Genomic DNA, 19,897 nt, shown 5'->3' on the forward strand with positions numbered 1-19,897 from the left:
ACAAAGTTTACCTCTTCTGTGTTTACCAGAAGTTTACCTCTTCAGCACTTCTGTGGACACACCGGGGTCGTTGCAGAAGTCCAAGCTGTTTCACGGCCGCAATGCAAGACGGAACAGTGGTGCAGCCGAGACTCAGCAGTTGAGAAGCGGAACATCCCAACATCACGCCCCCATGCAGTTCAAGCCCGAGGGAGACCACCAGTGAGCAGCCCACACCCAGAAGAAAGAGTAGCCGCAGCGAGCAACATGAAATGTCCTTCAAACCAGAACCAACCGCAGCAATGTAAGCAAAAACATCAGAGAAGCAGTGGAAACGACGAAACGTGAATCTCAGTGGCTGCCAGCAATCATCAACAAGCCCCAATTGTAGCTCTGACTGTTAGACTAGTCACAAACATAATAAAATAAAATCTAAATCTAATAGTACAGTTAACATGATTTGTGGGTGGAGAAGCGGCGAACATACAACGCCAGCGTCCTCTCCCCCACGTTGCCTAGCAACCAAATTCTGCATTCAAATTCAAATTCTTGATAAATGCAAATATCCCAGGGTTCAGTACAATGAAATGTGAAACCAGACCAACACTGCCCAAAACATGCCAAACATGTTTCCAAACTTGTAATGAGAAGTGTTTACAAATCTGTGAGACAAATTATTCCGGTTGACGTTTCCCCACCCACTTTAAAACAATCCCTCACGTGTGCTCGTGGGGATGCCGAGGCTCATTAAATATCCTAAATATCCTAGCCGTGGCTGTTTACTCCCAAGTCTACACTGTGACGCCTATAAAAACCGCGTTTTGCAGGAGAGAGCCTTAAAACCAGGGTAGAAAATAGCCTATTACTTATTCATTATGATGTTTTTGAATGTAAAAACAACCCAAACGTCATAACTTCCAACAACAGTATAAAAAAAAAACAGTTCATAAGACCTTTACACATTATGGTAAATGGCAAAATGAGTAGATTACTTCTGACTACTCTACAATGGAGGAATTATTTAACGTTAGTTTACTCGCGAACTGCTCTAAAGAAAATGTGAAGCCAATGTATGACGTTAATAACAATCAATTTCATAAGTTAAATTATTGTTGTTAAGTTAAAAGTGAATCTAGTGTTGTTATTGCTGGTGCCCTGCCATGAAACCTGCTTCCACAGCGAACCAAACTGAACCAAACCGAACCGGGGCTCCAAAACGGATATGAACCAAACCTCGGCATTGGTTTATCATTACACCTCTATTATATAATAATATGCTGCACAGTGATAGATCCGTGGTGTAGAGAACTTTTTTTTCCTTTTTTTGTGTTTTTTTTGTCTCTTTCTCAGTGGATGCATACGATTTCAAAAATGTAGATTATATAATATAATGCAAAAAATGATATTTATTTTAATCATAATTTCATATTTTATAATAAAACCTTAGATCTTTCTAATGATGCATAGTTTTATGTAAAATATAATAATTGTTCATATTATATTTATTCTTAAATACTCTGTTTTATATTGTATATATATATATATATATATATATATATATATATATATATATATATTTTTTTTTTTTTTTTTTTTTTTTTTTATTTGTTTATTTTTTTCATTTTTCAGACATTGTAACTGACATTTTATACATGTCCTACAATTGTTTGGCCTGTGCTACAAAACTTTGAGTCTCTGTAGCACCAGTGCTATGTGCAAAAAAAAGTTAACATACAGCCCTGACTGTAAATACATTTAGACAACTTAACAATCACCTGCTCTGCCATTAAATAAGTTAATGATAAAACAGCTATTTATTTATTTAATTTGTATTTTTTGATTGTGAATGCATGGGAAAATCTTAACTTGCTGGTAATTTATTTTCCTCTCCTCATGGCTCTTTGTGGAGTGCTATGAATCAGGTGTTATAAATCATATCCTTCTTAGATCTCATTGGCTGGGTCAGGGTTAAGGTTGTGCATGCTCTGTGTTGAGAAGGCTCTGGTCTGATTAGCTGATGTCAATGAGAGGGGGGGGGGGGGCGACAGACATCATTAGGCAGGTGTGAATTCACTCTTGTGAGTCGACAGGCCAGTTCTCCATATGATCGTGGGACATCATTTGAGTTGTTTAGGTGGTCTGAGCTCTTTTAAAATTAATCATCACTGATCCATTATATAGGATGCTACTGATTTTGGAAGAGGATTTCAATAAAGTAGTCATTCCAAAAGTATTTAATGACTATCTATCACAAGATTGTAAGACAGATATATTTCCAATGTAATCATGCCTCACTGAAAATCTTGGAATTTTTTTTTTTTTTTTTTTTTTTTTTTTTTGCCATTCCAAATAAATACCTATTATTATTATTATTTTTTTTATTTTTTTTAAGCAGCACCTGCTTAAACAGACATTACAAAAAACAGAAAAAAGTGGTTAAATTTAGATTTAGTGTAATTAATTGCCAGTTTGAGTTGTAATGTTGTGATATTTGGTTTTACATGAATCATGTCAAAATCGAATGTGAAAAAAACAAGTGGCTACAGTAAATGCGTAGTTGACATGAAATAATTTAAATGTGACATTCTATACTCCATAGCAATAATCTCTAGTGTAGCTATAGTGACTGCAATTTTTTTATTAAAATAAAACTAACCTAAATTCAATGATCAACATTTAAGAAATAGTCTAAATTTCGTTGAACTGTCTTCTGTCTACTGTAGTCTTAATGGTGACATTTATTTTTTTAATTGCTCATCATTGTAGACCATGTTCTTCAATTCTGTGAATGAAATCATGAATCATATATTTGATGTCTATATTGTAGATAAATTCTCTTCACGTCCCCACTGGCTATAAAACATGACTTATCTTCAACTAGACGCTGCATAATAGCTCATAATTAGCCTTTCTTTAACTTGTGACTGCATTAAAAGCCATCATAGATCTCAATGCTCAGCGTTTGCCTTTCATTACAAATTAAGGACGTGTAGGCTTTTATAGGCACTACAGAAACAGAGGTCTTGAGTGCATATATCCTCATTTTCTTCCCTTTAAGTGTCTGCTTTCTTCATTCCACTGTCAGATGTCTTCATGCCATTTCAGTTGGCCTTCAGATTATTTTTTTGACTCTCTTTATAAGTTTCTTTCTTTAATCAAGATGTGTTGTTGTTTTTTCACTTTCACAGAAAAAACAAAGAACCAAAGATCTTTCTGCTCTCTTCCACTCATACAACCCTTATGACCACAAGGTAAGAGAAAGTGTTTTTTTAAGATGTATTAAAATATATAATTGTTGTTATTAATTGTTTTTTAATGTGCACACGATATGTTGCACATGGTATGATGTTGAACAGGAACGGGAAGCTATGTTTCCTCAAGCGCTGTTTTAATGACATCATTAAAGTTTCAGCAGAACACTCTATTACAAAAAGACAAAATCCAGCATTAGTCTAGTTAGTGGCTCTGAATAGTCGTCACATTTTTGATGCTGCATTACTATAACTAATCAGAGCTACAATGGTTAGTGCATTTCAACTGCCTGAGAAAAGGGTCAGAGAAGCTCTTAATTAGCAAAAGAGCATTGCTAAGAGAGATGTTTTTAATATTAATAACAGCACTGCTAAGACAGTTGTTTTTAATATTTTCATGCTTTTAGATTCTATACATTTCATTGAGATTGCCAGCTTTCTGCTTCAGTGGATGTTAATCTGTTTTATGTATGGAGGTAATACATTAAGCAGCTAGCAATGAAATAAACATGTTGTCAGCTACCAATATAATATGCTTCATGGGCGACAATGATTGTTTTTTTTGTTTTTTTTATATATATATATATATATATATATATATATATATATATATATATAAATCAACCTGCTTCACACAACACTCAAGTTTAGATACATACATGCCATTTAGTGACATGCTCAAAAAAGGAATATATTGTCTGTACAATAAGACAGGATGAACTTTTACTTTGGTTTTATAGAAGAGACGAGTAAGAGAATCCCTCAATGTCAGTGGTGTCCATCTTTAACACACATGGCGGCGATAAACGCTCAACAGCTGAGTAGAGATTTGCTCTTCTGATGTAAATGTGATCTTTGCCATGATGGCATTATCTAATGATGCTTTAGGGTGCTTTCACATTGGCAGTTTATTTCAAAACAGGGCACAATTGGCATTAAAAATTGGTAATGTGAAAGCTGTCTTGCTGACCTCTGCTCACCGGGTGACTGAACCTGAGACTACCTGGAGGAGGTGGTCTGAGTACGGTTGCACTCGAACTAGGCCATGGTTCGCATGAATGTGAGAGCAACACTGACTCGAGTGTGGGTTAGGAAGAAAAGTAACCTGCATATATGTGTTTTAGTTGATGACAATCTATTTAGTTTAATAAAATCAATCAGGGTGGTAAATTAATGGTAATCCACTTTCTCCTTTTGAGTCTTTTTAAAAACTGCAGAAAGCCATCTTCATGCGACGCACATATAGTAAACCCAAGTGTCCTTTACTCAGCTGTGCATAATAGCACCAATTAAATAAAAAACACAATATATTTACCTGGGTTCTGTTTTCTATCATGCACCATGCCCATTTTTGATGGTGTAAGATGAACACAAATTAACCAGGTTTTGCATAGAATCAAGTTGAAACCAGATCAACCTTCCGTTACCCTGATTAGCCTGACATGAAAGCTGATTCAGGGGTTGCCTAGCAGCATTAAAAAAAAACATAGAGCACTGCTCTTTTCTACATACAAAAACCTCAACCAAATAAAAAAAATGGTGTGGTGCCCCTTACATTTTAAACCTGAAACTTTAAACCTTGTCTGATCGGGGCCATAGTCAGTTTTTACCTTCTAAATAAAGACTGGAGTCATATTAAGTGTTCACAGAAAGTTTAAGAATACAATTTTGCTGATGTAAATTACCCAGACAGACATCTTCATGCAGCATCACCCTTCTAGGGTTACTGAGTTTGTGTTTTCTGGCCCAGGCTCTTATTTGGAAACTGAAAGTCAAGTCAAGTCAACTTTATTTATATAGCGCTTTTGCAATGACGATTGTTTCAAAGCAGTTTCACAGTGTTAAACAGGACAATATTACAACAAAATTTGATTCGGCTGTACAGACGTTCTGGAGAAAACGGTGATGTTATTATCTCAATTCAATTTGTCATATAGCGACAATGTGGGCAGATCAGTAATATAGTTGATACACTTAATTTAGTAATGCATTTTGTTTGGATATTTAGTTGAAAACAGATCTAAATTGTAGTGTCCCCAACTGAGCAAGCCAAAGGCGACCCTGGCAAAGAATCAAAACTCCCATCAGGGCATAATGGAGAAAAATAAACCTTGGGAGAAACCAGGCTCAGTCGGGGTCCCAGTTCTCCTCTGGCCTGTTAACAAACAGTGATTATTAATCTGGCAACCTTACAGGTCATAAATCATATTAGATCAGAATATTTAAAAATTTGAGGTATCACGCAAGAGACAGGTTTGTTGAGGATGACGTGTCGCTTACTCAAAAATATGAATATTTGAAAGAACCGAGTCATCGCGCTGGATACGGGTTTGTTTAGGATTACATGTCGAGTAAACAATAATTGAATAGAAATATTTGAATGATTGGTGATCTGAATCTGCACTCCTGCCTGACATTTGCCCGTGTGCCTGTATGTAAGTGTAGATCAGATATAAACATATCCTCATCATGTTGGGGTCCTGATCACATCTGCATGTGTGTAATGCGCCATTGTTCCTTTGCTAAAGTCTGTGTTCTCATGAGGCCCATGTTGCTTTTGATTGAAATTTGCATACAAGAAAGACAAGTTGCTTCAAATCAGATAATTTGCATAAGTAACCCCACCCCTAGCTCCCTGTGGTCAGCCGTTAGCACAGTAATTACACAGGCAGCAATCCTAAAGCAATCCTGCCGCAGAGCATTTTAACATCACTGCAATCTCTTCATGCTAAAGTCTTCCGTAAAATCCACAGATGTTGGTTATGTAAAACACTGGCTTCCATAGAAGGACAAAAAATACTATGGAAGTCAATGGCTACCGTCAACTGTCTGGTTAGCAACATAAAAAAATAAAATAAAAAAAATAACGTTTTATTCTGTTTAACAGAAGAACCTCGTACAGGTTTGGAGCAACATTAGGGTTACAATTTTTGGGTGAAAACATTACTTTTTTAGCAATAACAAAAACAAAAAAAACATAAGGATATATTAACAAGCACATTTTTAACTTGTAACTTCTAGCTGTTATTATTAAAGTTATCCGTCTTGAATTCAGATCATTAGTGAGTAAATTATCTGTGAACTCTATAGGTGCCATGGTGGTGGCAGGGATTGAGTCATGTGTTTATCTGAGCGCTTGGCTCTCTGAAGTTTCCCAGTGTCCCCCTCTGTCCTTGGCAGGATATAATTGTCAGTTTTTCTCTCTAGGGTTTGGACCTTTTCACAGAACAGACACTTTTGTTCTTTAGCTGCTGCTGTGTCTTAATGGACACACATTCAACTGAAAGCGTTGGGTCTCATTAACTAGTAATTGCATATACTATTCCTAGATATACACAAATTCTGAAACTTCCCACAAAACCTTGTTTTAATGATAATGAATTTAGGAGTATTTTAAATGAGCAACTGGATACCCGAGGTAAGCAATTTACATCAAACACACCCAAACAATGGCCACATGAGGACTTTCTGTACACACCCTTTTTTCGGCACTCTGAGCAAACATGACGCATTAAAAATGTGTTCTTGTCTGAGAGCATGCGCAGCAACATCTTCGAGCAATGCCAAGAGTGTCATCCTCAAAACAAGTTCAAACGCAATAAATAACAACAGTTACGCGTTGCCATAACAACAGTGTTCAAGATATGAAGAATCCAACCTGGTCTCACAGTGTCACAGAATCGCCGAAATTTCCTCCAGCTAGAATAATTTTATTTGGATTTATTTTCTTTTTTATTTACAGACAAGTTTTAAACACATAACCCAATCCCTTCCCTAAAACTAACCACTTGTGTATTATAAAAATTGGGCAAATACGACTACCGCCACAATTTATTAAAAAAAGTACAAATATTCCAAGGCCAAACGATTGATTTGTGTGAAGAAATTCCCCTAAAGCGATCAGCAATGTTAAGTCTATCTGCCGAAGATCATAAACACATTTCAAAAATTGCATCCGGAAGAAATGTTAGGTCAGCTTTGACAGCATTGGCTGTTGTATGTCTCCATATGTCCAATTGCTTCATTACGTCAGCTTTGATTGTAAAATACCATTGGCTTTCTTGTGTCGTAAAGAGTCGGGTGTATGTTCACGGAGCGGCAATTGGATCGTCATTTCAGCAAATAAAATATTAAGTCTTTTCTTCACATAAAGATATCATATGACTTCAGAAGACTAGGAATGCAACCCAAGTTAATATACTGTTTATACTGTTTTGTCAGTTTTTGCAGTAAATACCTGTGACCATTATTTATTTGTTTTATATGGTTGAGAAGTGGGTAGGTTTAGGGTATGAGTGGGGGAGTTAGTTGCTCCAAAATATAAAAGTAGCCTATAAAATCCTGTTTACTTTTACAAATGCAAAGAATTAAATGCGTCTTGATCTGTCCATGTTCATTCCACGTAATTCTGTGAGACCAGGTTGCAAGAATCATTTTACATTTCATTATCAAGTGTATTATCTGCAGTCATTATTCTGATGAAGACTGAAGCAAATCTGGTAAAAAAAAAAAAGGGGGGGGGGGGGTTAACACCCTTGGATAAGTATATCAAATTTCAGAGCATGTGTTTTTAAAACATAAAGCAAAAGTTGTTTGGCCAGATGAGATCTATAACTGTATGACGTTTGGTTGCTGTAGGTGAAAGGGGGTGCGCTACAGAGCCCCTCAAATACAACCATAAAATGGAATGCAACACAGCTCCCCATTACGCCCCCTCCACGTTAAGTTTTTCCGGCCCTGATGGTTGACAATTCCAACGTGTATGCAGTTTCAATAGTTTCTGAGCATGTTTTGAGCCCCTTATGGTATAGGCCCAATTTTTTTACATTGTGGCGCCACAGATTCTATCCCCATGAGGAAAACAGCAAATAAATCACACTAAATGTTTTGTTTTTTGTTTTGTTTTTTGAAGATGTACAAATTGCAGAATGTTTTCTGTTGGATTGGTTTAAAGGTCAGGTTAGGTTTATGGGATAGAATATGACGTTTTTTTACTGTATAAAAGTCATTGTCTATGAAGAGTCTGCATAAAATACAAAAACCCTGTGTTTGTGCATGTGTGTGCATGTGGGCGCGTAGCTCTGCAGAGTTTGTAAGTCCCCGTTCAGCCTCTGTCTGTTCAACTGCCGTCAACCACACACACACACATGTATTCATTAAAGGTGTCATGAACTTGTTTATTTATTTTTAGTTTTTTTTACTGTTGTCTGACGTCAACTAATAATGTTTTGTGTGGTTTTTACATAAAAAAAATATCATAACTAATAACTAATAGGCTATTTTACACTGGTTTTGAGGCTCTCTCCTGAACGTTGGGTTTTGATGGGCATGCCACACTGGAGACTTAGAAGTAAACGCCCACGGCTAGGATTGGATAAGATTTGCATATTTACTTCAGCTCCCCTGTCAGTTCAGTTCACATGAGGGAGGGATTGTTTTGAAACCGGAATGATTCTTTCGGTCACAGGGCTCGTAAATGTCTTTATCAAACAAACACAATGATTCATTTCTTATCCTCCCACAACTGATTGGACTATTATTTCTGTATTACTTGGCCTGCACGATCTGTGAATATAAGCGTGAACCGCTTATGAAGCGGTGGATATAAGTGTGAACCGCTTATGAAGCGTGAACACACACACCCACACACACATGCGCGCCCAAGAAACAAATATTATTTCATTATTTGACATTCACCAGCCTGCTGACAGACTTACGTTTTGGTAGCCCGTCTGGAAAACACATATTCCCCAGGACTACTATTACATATATATATATATATATATATATATATATATATATATATATATATATATATATATATATATATATATATATATATATATATATATATATATATATATATATATATATATATATATATATATATATATATATAAAAAAAAACATTTTACTCGCATAAGTTTGTTGCACCATTCCTGTCGGATCCAATATAGAAGGCACAACATTGTGTCTGCAAATCCAGTGTTGACGTGAGACTCGTTTACAAACAATTCTGCAGTGAAATGAAGTGAACATTGCGTACATGTCTTCCAAAATAAATGAAGTATCACACATTCCTAATATTAGGATCTGAAGGAAGCTTATGCAGCGACTGTGTTCTTCCACAAAACGAAGATGCTATCTTCGTCATGTTTATTGCTACTGGCTATCGATCAGAACAGCTCCATGAGTCAGTGAATTAGAGGTGCTTATTATTCTGTATAAGCACACGATCGTTTTCTGGGCCTGCTGTCTATAAAAGCTTTGATTAACAAGGAAGTTTTCAGCTCTGAAAATTACAGGATATTTTTATATTACCATGACCATTTATATATAAAAAGCTCAAGGTAATGTTGATTTCTCAATTCATCACCCCTTTAATACATCTATTTATCGTTAAATGAGTAAAGGTTTCTTTAACTTTGAGCTTTTAATAACACACTTTTTACACTGTTTTATTTGTATTGGATGATGGATGATCATGGAAATGGCTGATGCTAAATACACACAATTAATATTTTCAAACTTTTTGCATGACCTCACATGATCTCTCACATTATAGGATGATGACACAAATGTTCTGATTAGTGATATTTACATTAATTTAGTTTTTTTTTTTTTCTTTGTGCATAATGCACGTCTCATTTCACTGATTCTGTTGTCTCACTGCTTTACTTGCTGTAGAACACACTTCATTAAAGGCAGCCTCAGGCAGGATTACATTATTTGTGCAAAAATGTTTAGAAATCATTTTCACACACAATAAATAAAGACAATCCCAGAATGCTCAGCAGTGGGCTTGAACATGTCCATTAGGCGGATTGGTAGATCTAATCACAGCAACTCAAATGAAGGGACTGATGGATGGATGTATGTAAAGAGGGAGCAATTATGACTGTATGTAAGGTTTAGGCTGGGATCTCAGCGTTTGTTAGCGGCTGGGTAAATCATCTCCACTATAACGCACAGACGTGTCTCCTGCCACGCTGAATAAATTGCTCTCTTAGCTATGCTAATATCCTGTGCTCTGAATAAAGTAATTACACTAACCTTGCTCCACTCAAAAAGGCATAATTACAGGCATACACAGGAGGAGGAGGCATACTGGGGAGATAGAAATGACCCTCCATTTTGTTGCTGGAAATTTTAATATCATCTTCCTTTATGTACCTCACTTGTACTAAATTTCAACAATTTGTGTTTGTGTTTTTTGGGATTTATTTTCTGTTTTGTGTTCAAGTAGCTGGTGTCAGCGGAAACATCTGCATCTGTACCTCCCATCAAACCACTTGAATAAATAACGTGAATCACCATGGATCCTGTTTAATTTTCAAGGATATCCATTCATTTTTGTTATTGCTTCAACTGCGTATACATATAAAGCAGAAGGTTTCAAATTAACACTTTGGGTCAGATACTTGCATAACGGATGCATATATACAAAAAAATTGAAATTTTCACATCTTGAAATTTGTTCCTAGTTACAGTATTTATTTATTTTGTTCCTATGCGTAACACTCGGTTAGGTGTAGAGTAAGTGCAGACACGTCTGACACTGAGAGTGTGTGAGACTGTGTTTTGAGGTGGGTGTGTGAAGCAGTCTGGGTAACAATATAAAATATGCAGTAAATGCGGAGTGTCTATTTACACTAAATGCAAACAGCCTGCCTTGTTGGTGGAGGCTATTTACACTATCTCCACCCACCAATGTCAGGTTAGGCCAGACAAAAGTACAAAAAACACCTCTGACTTTACAGCCACAGTGGCGTAGAGAGATAGGGCATGTTTGCGGATACTTTTGACGTAATTGAACTGAGTTCGAATCCGCCTTTTGCAGAACCCGTTCTTCTACCTTTTCCCAAAGTATATCAGATTGGAAAAACATTTGTTTTCAATAAATATGAAGAAAACTTGAAATTTAAAAGGATTTAAACCTAATGGCTATTTTATAATAAAGTGTTTATCGGATAGGGGTGTAGGGTCCCAATGATATTGTCCCATTTATTTACTAAATGCACATTTACACTCAATATGATGATATTGCATACTGTTTTTAAATTTACAAAAAATACTGAGGAACAAAAATATTTACACTTATTGCAAATAAAATACTGATATTTTTACATAGTGTGAATCTATCAAAATTTTTGTGTAAGCACATCACTAAGAAAATATTGCTATGTTCACTTATAATTACACTTATAGCTGCTGCAATATAAATAAATCTGTATTAAATAAATAAAAAATAGGGTTAGTGTGTGGGTAAGGGTTAGTCTATAGTATTTGTAGCTAGCTGTATGCTAGCAATCATAGTCTATGCAATGATCCCATTTAGATCCCAGTTAAGTTTGTGTGTGTGTGTGTGTGTGTGTGTGTGTGTGTGTGTGTGTGTGTGTGTGTGTGTGTGTGTGCGTGTGCGTGTGCGTGTGCGTGTGCGTGTGCGTGTGCGTGTGCGTGTGCGTGTGCGTGTGTGCGTGTGTGTCTTTGAGTTCAGGGTTTGTTAATGCAGCTTGCATCAGTCTGGCTTCAGTGAATGCCCACTAAAGAGGCTGATATTGTGTACAGATGCATAATGAACGCAGGAGCCCTGCATTTCGGGGCAGTGATTTATGTGATCTATATGCAGCCAGATGGCAGTGAACAAGGCCCATCAATCACAGTGAAAAGACTATTGAGCAGCTGTACAATGCAGACGGGTGCTGCACTCGGCCCGGGACACACTGCAAGTCTAGGGCCCTTCTGCAGTAGCAGTCGGCATCGTCTTTGTGCTTTACCACAATAAAGAGAAGATAAGCTCCGGGAAACACACAGACACACACACAGATGTCTGGTGTCACTGCAGTTTGAGTCTCAACTTGTACACAGTAAGAACTCCAGCCCACAGTTTGCTCAATCAGATTTGTGGAACAATGTCCTTTGGACAGACAAATGGAGATGTCTGGACATAGTGCACAGCGCTATGTTTGGTATAATCAAAAGAGCATATAAGCACAAACTCCTCATACTAAAACTAAAGCATGCTGGTGGAGGGGTGATGATTTGGGGATTTTCTTTTTTTACAGACACAGGACCTGAAGTTTACAACTAATTAAATCATAGGTTGCCCTTGATTTGTCACACATGGCTTTTCCATTTTATCTTTATTTTTGATAAATAAACAATGACACGGTGTTTAATGTCATGTTTTGTTGTTTATCTGAGGTTTTATTTTCCAAATTTTAAGACCAGTTGCTTTATTATGTCCTGATACTGAAAATCATGGAGACAATAGGGTTTCCTTTCTTTTTTTACATGCCTGTATATTTTAAATATTTGTTGAACGGCTCCTTTTTACTAAGCACTGTATGAATTCAGTATCACAGATTCCAATACTGATGTTTCCTTTAAATATATATATTTTTGTTTTTCAATTTCTAGGGATGTAATGAGAAATAATTCAGCATTAAAGTATAATTAAAACCCATTGCTTTTAGCATTAAATAGGCTTTTATTTAATATTTATATATAATATATATTATATATAAATATAACTTTTAATTTAAGTAAACTTGAAGCAATCTTCGCATAAAGCCATTTTAATAAATGTGACATTTGAAATAATAGTAATTAAATAAATGTATATAATGTAAAAAAACTGCACAGTACTCACTGTATAAATTAAACATAGATTCATTTTTATTAAAGTTACAAATGTTGTCCAATCAAAAGCAAAGAGTTAAATCTGTCTTTAGTGAATTTAAAACAATGTTTCGAACGGTTATAAATCAGCGTATTGATTCATGATTCAGTCATCAATATGCTGATTCATAACCTTTTGAAACATTGTTTTGAAATCGGCCCATCACTATATAAGTCGTTATTTAGTTTTTTTGCACACAGAAACTCTAGTCGCTTCATAAAAAAAGCTCAAGGGAAAATTGATTTCTCAATTTATGACCCCTTTAAATATATATACATTTCTACATACACCGCGAGTCCCCTTACTGTGTGTGTGTGTGTGTGTGTGTGTGTGTGTGTGTGTGTGTGTGTGTGTGTGTGTGTGTGTGTGTGTGTGTGTGTGTGTGTTAAAGGTGTTAAAAGTGGAACATCTGACCTGCTCTGTTTGTCTGGCGTTATTATTTCAGAGGCAGGTTGGTACTAAACTAGTCTACTTGATTTGCAGCTCTCTCTTGATTATTTGTATATTGTTGTTTGATTCGGACACCTGCTGATGTGCACAAAACCATCAGAAAGCATGAATGCCAAGCCACTCCTGTCCATTCAGCAGACGCACCTTGATTCAGTCTCGCCGTGTGCTCATGTGGAGGTTTGCATTTTAATTAAACTCCACACAGGAACAGCTGGTGTCGTTTTTAAGACTCTTTAATTGGATTAGTAATCTGTGCTTTCGAATCAGAAATGTTGAGTGGTGAATTAATTTAGTAATTAATTAGTCCAATTAATTAATGACCTATTATATTTACATGAGTGATTGCAAAGACTTTAATAATCAAGTTGTGTTCATGTTTTATACAAAACCTATTTTCTTAAGGAGTCTGTAGTATTCCTAGAATTAGTCTTGTATTGACTTCAACTTAAACATGTGCATTTTCTCTGTCACCATTTAGACACACTGATGTTGTTCCAATCCCTGAACATAGGCATTTTGCTTTATGTCCTTAAGTTGATGGTGATTCACACTGAATTTGTTCCACGTTTTACACTGCTTAATTTACCCATGGGTTAAAAGTTAGTCCTCGGTATTCATAAAGTGATCTTTCACACTGTACGTAAACCCTGGGTTAACATCCTTATATGGATATTTGCTGTGTCAGTGTCATTGATTACATGTGATATGTTTACATAAAGGCTCTAGCATTTCATGTCCTCATGTTATTCACCATTCAGGCATAACATTGACCACTGACAGGCAAAGTAAATAACACTGTGTAACAAAGTTCGATAGTAGAAGGAAGGAAGAGGACACGGGGGTCGGCTGGATGGTTGATGCTTCTTTATTTATGGTCAAAAACTTATTATAACTTCAACAACACACTGCTGTGTGAATTCTCATAGACACTTGATCACTTCCGGGTCGGCACTTCCGGCTTCCGGCAACTCAGTCTCTGGGGTTTCGCATCAACCGTCCGATCTCTCTCTCTCCTCGATCTCCGGTTCCACCGATGTTTTGTACCCTCTCCGCGCTCATTACTGGAACGAGAGACAGGTGTTATTAATCTGCTTCCAACCCACTCACTTACCGCTCGTCCCGCGGCTCTCTCTCCCGCTGCAGACCTCGCTGAACCACGCCCCTCTTGCCACATACCCCCACCGCCCGACTCAGGCCGGGGAGCCGTCCGGCCTGCAGCCCCCCCCCCCAATTCTGGAGAGGAAGTCGGCCACAGCCATCTGAGCACCCGGCCTGTGGACCACCTGGAACTTAAAAGGCTGAAGAGCTAGATACCAACGGGTGATCCGCGCGTTGGTATCCTTCATGCGGTGGAGCCATTGGAGAGGAGCGTGGTCCGAACAGAGGGTGAACTCCCGCCCCAGAAGGTAGCGGAGGGTGAGAACGGCCCACCTGATGGCCAGGCACTCCTTTTCGATGGTGCTGTACTTCGCCTCTCTCTTTGAGAGCTTACGGCTAATGTACAGCACCGGCCGCTCTCCCCCCTCCACCTCCTGGGCCAGGACTGCGCCCAGCCCCCTGTCCGACGCGTCAGTCTGCAACAGAAAAGGGAGAGAAAAGTCAGGGGAGTGTAAAAGCGGCCCGCCACATAGAGCAGCCTTAACTCGGGTGAAGGCCTGCTGGCACGGCTCCGTCCATTGGACCGTATCTGGTAGCCCCTTTCTAGTAAGGTCAGTCAGAGGGCTGGTGAGGTCCGAATAATTTGGTATAAACCGTCTATAATATCCCGCCAGCCCCAAGAACTGCCTTACCTCCTTTTTGGTCTTGGGTCTCGGACAGGTTGCAATTGCGGCGGTCTTATCAATTTGGGGACGCACCTGTCCATGACCCAAGTGGAAGCCCAGATACCTTACCTCCACCCGCCCAATTGCACACTTCTTCGGATTGGCCGTGAGCCCCGCTCCCCTCAGCGACCTCAAGACCGCCCTGACATGCTGCATATGCCGCTGCCAATCGTGACTGTAAATCACGATATCGTCCAGATAGGCAGCAGCATATGCGGCATGGGGACGCAAAATCCTGTCCATGAGGCGCTGAAAGGTAGCGGGCGCCCCGAACAAGCCGAAGGGAAGCGTGACGAATTGGTGCAATCCAAACAGCGTGGTGAAAGCTGTCTTTTCTTAAACAATGGAGACAAGGGGATCTGCCAATAGCCCTTCGTTAAGTCCAATGTCGAATAAAATCGAGCCGTGCCCAGCCGATCAAGCAACTCGTCAACCCGCGGCATTGGATACGCGTCGAATTTCGACACTGCGTTCACCTTGCGGTAGTCCACACAGAACCTGACCGAGCCGTCGGTCTTAGGGACCAAAACGATCGGGCTCGCCCAGTCACTGTTGGACTCCTCTATTACTCCCATATCGAGCATTGCCCCTAATTCTTCCTGAACTACTTTTTTCTTGTGTTCAGGTAAGCGATACGGCCGGCTGCGAATTACCACGCCCGGCTCGGTCTCGATATGGTGCTGAATTAAGTTGGTACGTCCCGGTAGGGGCGAAAACACGCCGGCGAACTCCGCCTGTAGTTTTGATAGATCAGTGAGTTGGGACGGTAAGAGGTGATCTCCCCCAGGGGCCAGCACGACAGATTGTGCTTTGATGCTCGCCTCTGGCCCGAGATCATCCTCTCCCCCGATCACCGTCGCCAACAACACTGATTCCACCTCATTCCTTTTCTTAAGGAGATTGAGGTGGTATATTTGACGTGCCCCGTTCCTATCGGACCGTATCACTTCATAATCGAGGTCTCCAACCTGTCGTGTGACCTCAAACGGCCCCTGCCACTTTGACATTAATTTAGAGCTCGATGTAGGGAGTAATACGAGCACTTTCTCTCCCGGTGTGAATTTGCGTAGTCTCGTACCCCTGTTATATGACCGGCTTTGGCGGTCCTGGGCTTGCAACAAATTCTCCCTAGATAGCCGCCCCAAGGTGTGGAGTTTTGTTCGCAAGTCCAGCACATATTGAATTTCGTTTTTGGCCAAAGAAGGTCCCTCCTCCCAAGTCTCTTGTAGGACGTCCAGCACCCCCCGGGGCTGCCGTCCGTAGAGAAGCTCGAAGGGGGAAAACCCCGTGGAGGCTTGTGGAACCTCCCGCACGGCAAATAAGAGGGGTTCTAACCACCGATCCCAATTTTTGGCGTCTTCCTGCACGAACTTACGGATCATGGATTTAAGCATGCGATTAAACCGTTCGACCAAGCCGTCCGTTTGTGGGTGATAGACGCTTGTTCGAATGGATTTAATGCCCAATAAACCGTAGAGTTCGCTCAACGTGCGTGACATAAACGCCGTGCCTTGATCAGTGAGGATTTCTTTCGGAATCCCCACTCGGGAGATTAGACGAAACAGTGCGTCCGCAACACTCTTCGCGGAGATGTTGCGGAGAGCCACTGCCTCCGGATATCGTGTTGCGTAGTCCACGATGACTAACGCAAAACGATGTCCGCGTGCGGATCGCTCTAATGGCCCGATGAGGTCCATCGCAATTCTCTCGAAGGGGACCTGCATTAATGGAAGGGGGCGCAATGGCGCTTTTGGGGCGGCCAGTGGATTCACCAACTGACATTCAGGGCAAGACGCGCACCACCTGCGCACATTGTCATGAATGCCTGGCCAAAAAAATCGGGTCATTAAGCGATTTAATGTGGCCGCCTGCCCCAGGTGGCCCGCCATCGGATTCGAGTGAGCCGCCTGGAAAAGCATTTCCCGGCGGCTCTTTGGTACTAATAACTGGGTTGTATCCACTTTTGTCTGAGCGTCTTGGGTCACTCGATACAACCTATCCTTAATTATGGCAAAATAAGGATACGTGACGGGCAATGCGGGTTGGAGGGACTGACCGTCGATAGTGCGGACCTGCTGAAAAGCATGTTTTAGGGTCTCATCTTGAGACTGCTCCAGAGGGAAGTCATCGCGGTCCGAGAGAATCAGTCTCTCGACCCCACTCGGTTCCTCTGAAGCGGTTCCCAAGGGCCCCGTATCAGTCTCGCCAACCTGCACTCGCACCGCCCCGTTCCTAGCCTTGTTCTCCCAAGCGGCATCCGCGCATAACGACCCCAATAACACCGGAAAGGCGGGCCAATTCGTCCCCAGAATTAGCGGATGCCGGAGGTGGGGACTAACCGCCACCTCAACACTATGATTTTTTTCCCCTAAACTGTATCGTGACTGGGACAACCGGATATTCCACCACATCCCCGTGCACACACCGCACCTTAACCATGCGGCTTGTATCCAACGCCCCAGGCTGCATCAGGCTTTGATGGATCGAGGTTTGGTTACATCCTGAATCCACCAAGGCCTGATATGTACCCCCCTTGATACTCACAGGAATTTGGTACTCTCCTGCTTGATCAGGAGTGGTCCGCTGGACGTCCGGGACCCGGATCATTGTCCCGATGTCCATCATCGGACATCGGTCCACAAAATGGTCCGGGTCGCCGCATCGCCAGCAGGCCAGCCCAGGCCTGCCCGCCGCCCCTGCGGCGGGGAGTGGGTTGGAAAATGAGCGCGGAGGGGGGGTGGAACCGGAACCGTTATTCCCGCCAGACCCCAGCAGCCCCGCCCCCCTGGGCGGGGCCCTCGAACTCCCGTACTGCCCTGGGCCCATTCCACCCCGGCCTCTGGGGGGAATGCGAGGGGGCCCTGGAGGGCGGGACCTAGGGAGAGGGACAGGGCGAGAAGGAGAGACAGAGGGGGGAGAGAGAGAGGGAGAGGTTAGTAGGGGCTCGCCGACCCCCGGGCACGCCACCAGATGGTCCTCCGCCAGGTTGATGGCCGTCGTCAGCGACGTGGGCCGGTGGCACTGGACCCACTCGGCGGTCTTCTTGGGTAGCCGAGCGATAAACTGCTCCAGTACCACCAGATCGACGATGTGGTCCACGTCGCTTCCACCGGCCAATAGCCATTTGCGGCACGCGTCCCGGAGCTGTTGGGCCATCGCGAAGGGTCGGCCGGCCTCGCCCCACTCCAGCGAGCGGAATCTCTGGCGATGCTGCTCGGGGGTCCGGCCGACCCGCTGGATGATGGCCCTCTTCAGGTCTTCATACTCCAGGAGGTTCGCCACCGGCAGTTGTTGGGCGGCCGCCTGGGCTTCTCCAGTCAGCAGTGGTATGAGGCGCACCGGCCACTGTGCCCGGGGCCACCCGCAGGCCTCCGCGGCCTTCTGAAAAAGGTCTATGAAGGCCTCGGGATCGTCCTGTGGCCCCATCTTGTGTAGGGGCACGTGGACCGGTGCGCTGGCGAGCCCGGCGGCTTCGGTGCGAACCTCCCGGTCGATCCAGCTCCGGAACCTCTCGCGGTCCTCTTGCTGGCCGCGGACAATGGCCTCGAATCGGCGCTCCTGGTCTGCCCGCAGGTCCAGCATGGACTGGTGTTGTTCCTGATGGAGGGCCGCGAGAGAGGTGATGATGTCCGCAAACGGCGAGGCGGAGGGCGTTGGCGTTGTCATGGCGGCGGAGCTGTCCTACTTCCTTCCCGGGTTTCGGCACCAGTGTAACAAAGTTCGATAGTAGAAGGAAGGAAGAGGACACGGGGGTCGGCTGGACGGTTGATGCTTCTTTATTTATGGTCAAAAACTTATTATAACTTCAACAACACACTGCTGTGTGAATTCTCATAGACACTCGATCACTTCCGGGTCGGCACTTCCGGCTTCCGGCAACTCAGTCTCTGGGGTTTCGCATCAACCGTCCGATCTCTCTCTCTCCTCGATCTCCGGTTCCACCGATGTTTTGTACCCTCTCCGCGCTCATTACTGGAACGAGAGACAGGTGTTATTAATCTGCTTCCAACCCACTCACTTACCGCTCGTCCCGCGGCTCTCTCTCCCGCTGCAGACCTCGCTGAACCACGCCCCCCTTGCCACACACTGATTGTCTCATTACTATGATGCCTGTTAGTGGGTGGGGATATATTATGTAGCAAGTGAATATTTTGTTCTCTAGGTTGATGTGTCAGAAGTAGGAAAAAGGGGCTAGCGTAAAGATTTGAGCGAGTTTGACAAAGGCCAAATTGTGCAAAACGACTTCAGCTCTTGTGAGGTGTAAACTTCAGTGGTCTATCTATCAACAGTGGTCCAAAGCAGGAACAGTGGTGAACCAGTGACTTGCCAAGACTTATTGATGAACGTGGGGAGCAAAAGCTGGCCTGTGGGGTTCCGAACAAATTTGATAAGCTACTGTAGCTCAAATTGTTCAAGTTAATGCTTTTTCTGATAGAAAGGTGTCAGAATACAGTGTATTGTGTATAGGGCTGCATAGCTGCAGACCGGTCTGGGTGCCCATGCTGACCCCTGTCCACCACTGAAAGCACCAACGGTGGGGCATGTGACCATCAGAATTAAACCACTGAGCAATGGAAGAAGGTGGCCTGGTCTGATTAAACACATTTTCTTTTACATCACATGGATGGCCGGGTGCTTGTGTGTCGCTTACCTGGGGAACACATGGCACCAGGATGCTCTATGAGAACAAGTCAAGCCAGCGGAGGCAGTGT

General features: G+C 41.8%; 1 protein-coding gene across 1 annotated transcript in view; it reads left to right on the top strand.

Annotated features, from left to right (window-relative positions):
- The window catches only part of cdkal1 (CDK5 regulatory subunit associated protein 1-like 1), a 394,373-nt gene that overhangs the window by 331,424 nt on the left and 43,052 nt on the right, over nucleotides 1-19,897 (top strand). Inside the window, exon 12 of the mRNA XM_067449825.1 lies at nucleotides 3,168-3,230. Coding sequence (XP_067305926.1) covers nucleotides 3,168-3,230 — 63 coding nt within the window. The remainder of the gene's footprint in view (nucleotides 1-3,167; nucleotides 3,231-19,897) is intronic.

The sequence above is a fragment of the Pseudorasbora parva genome, chromosome 7 (assembly GCF_024679245.1).
Source record: "Pseudorasbora parva isolate DD20220531a chromosome 7, ASM2467924v1, whole genome shotgun sequence".
NCBI classification, from domain to species: domain Eukaryota; kingdom Metazoa; phylum Chordata; class Actinopteri; order Cypriniformes; family Gobionidae; genus Pseudorasbora; species Pseudorasbora parva.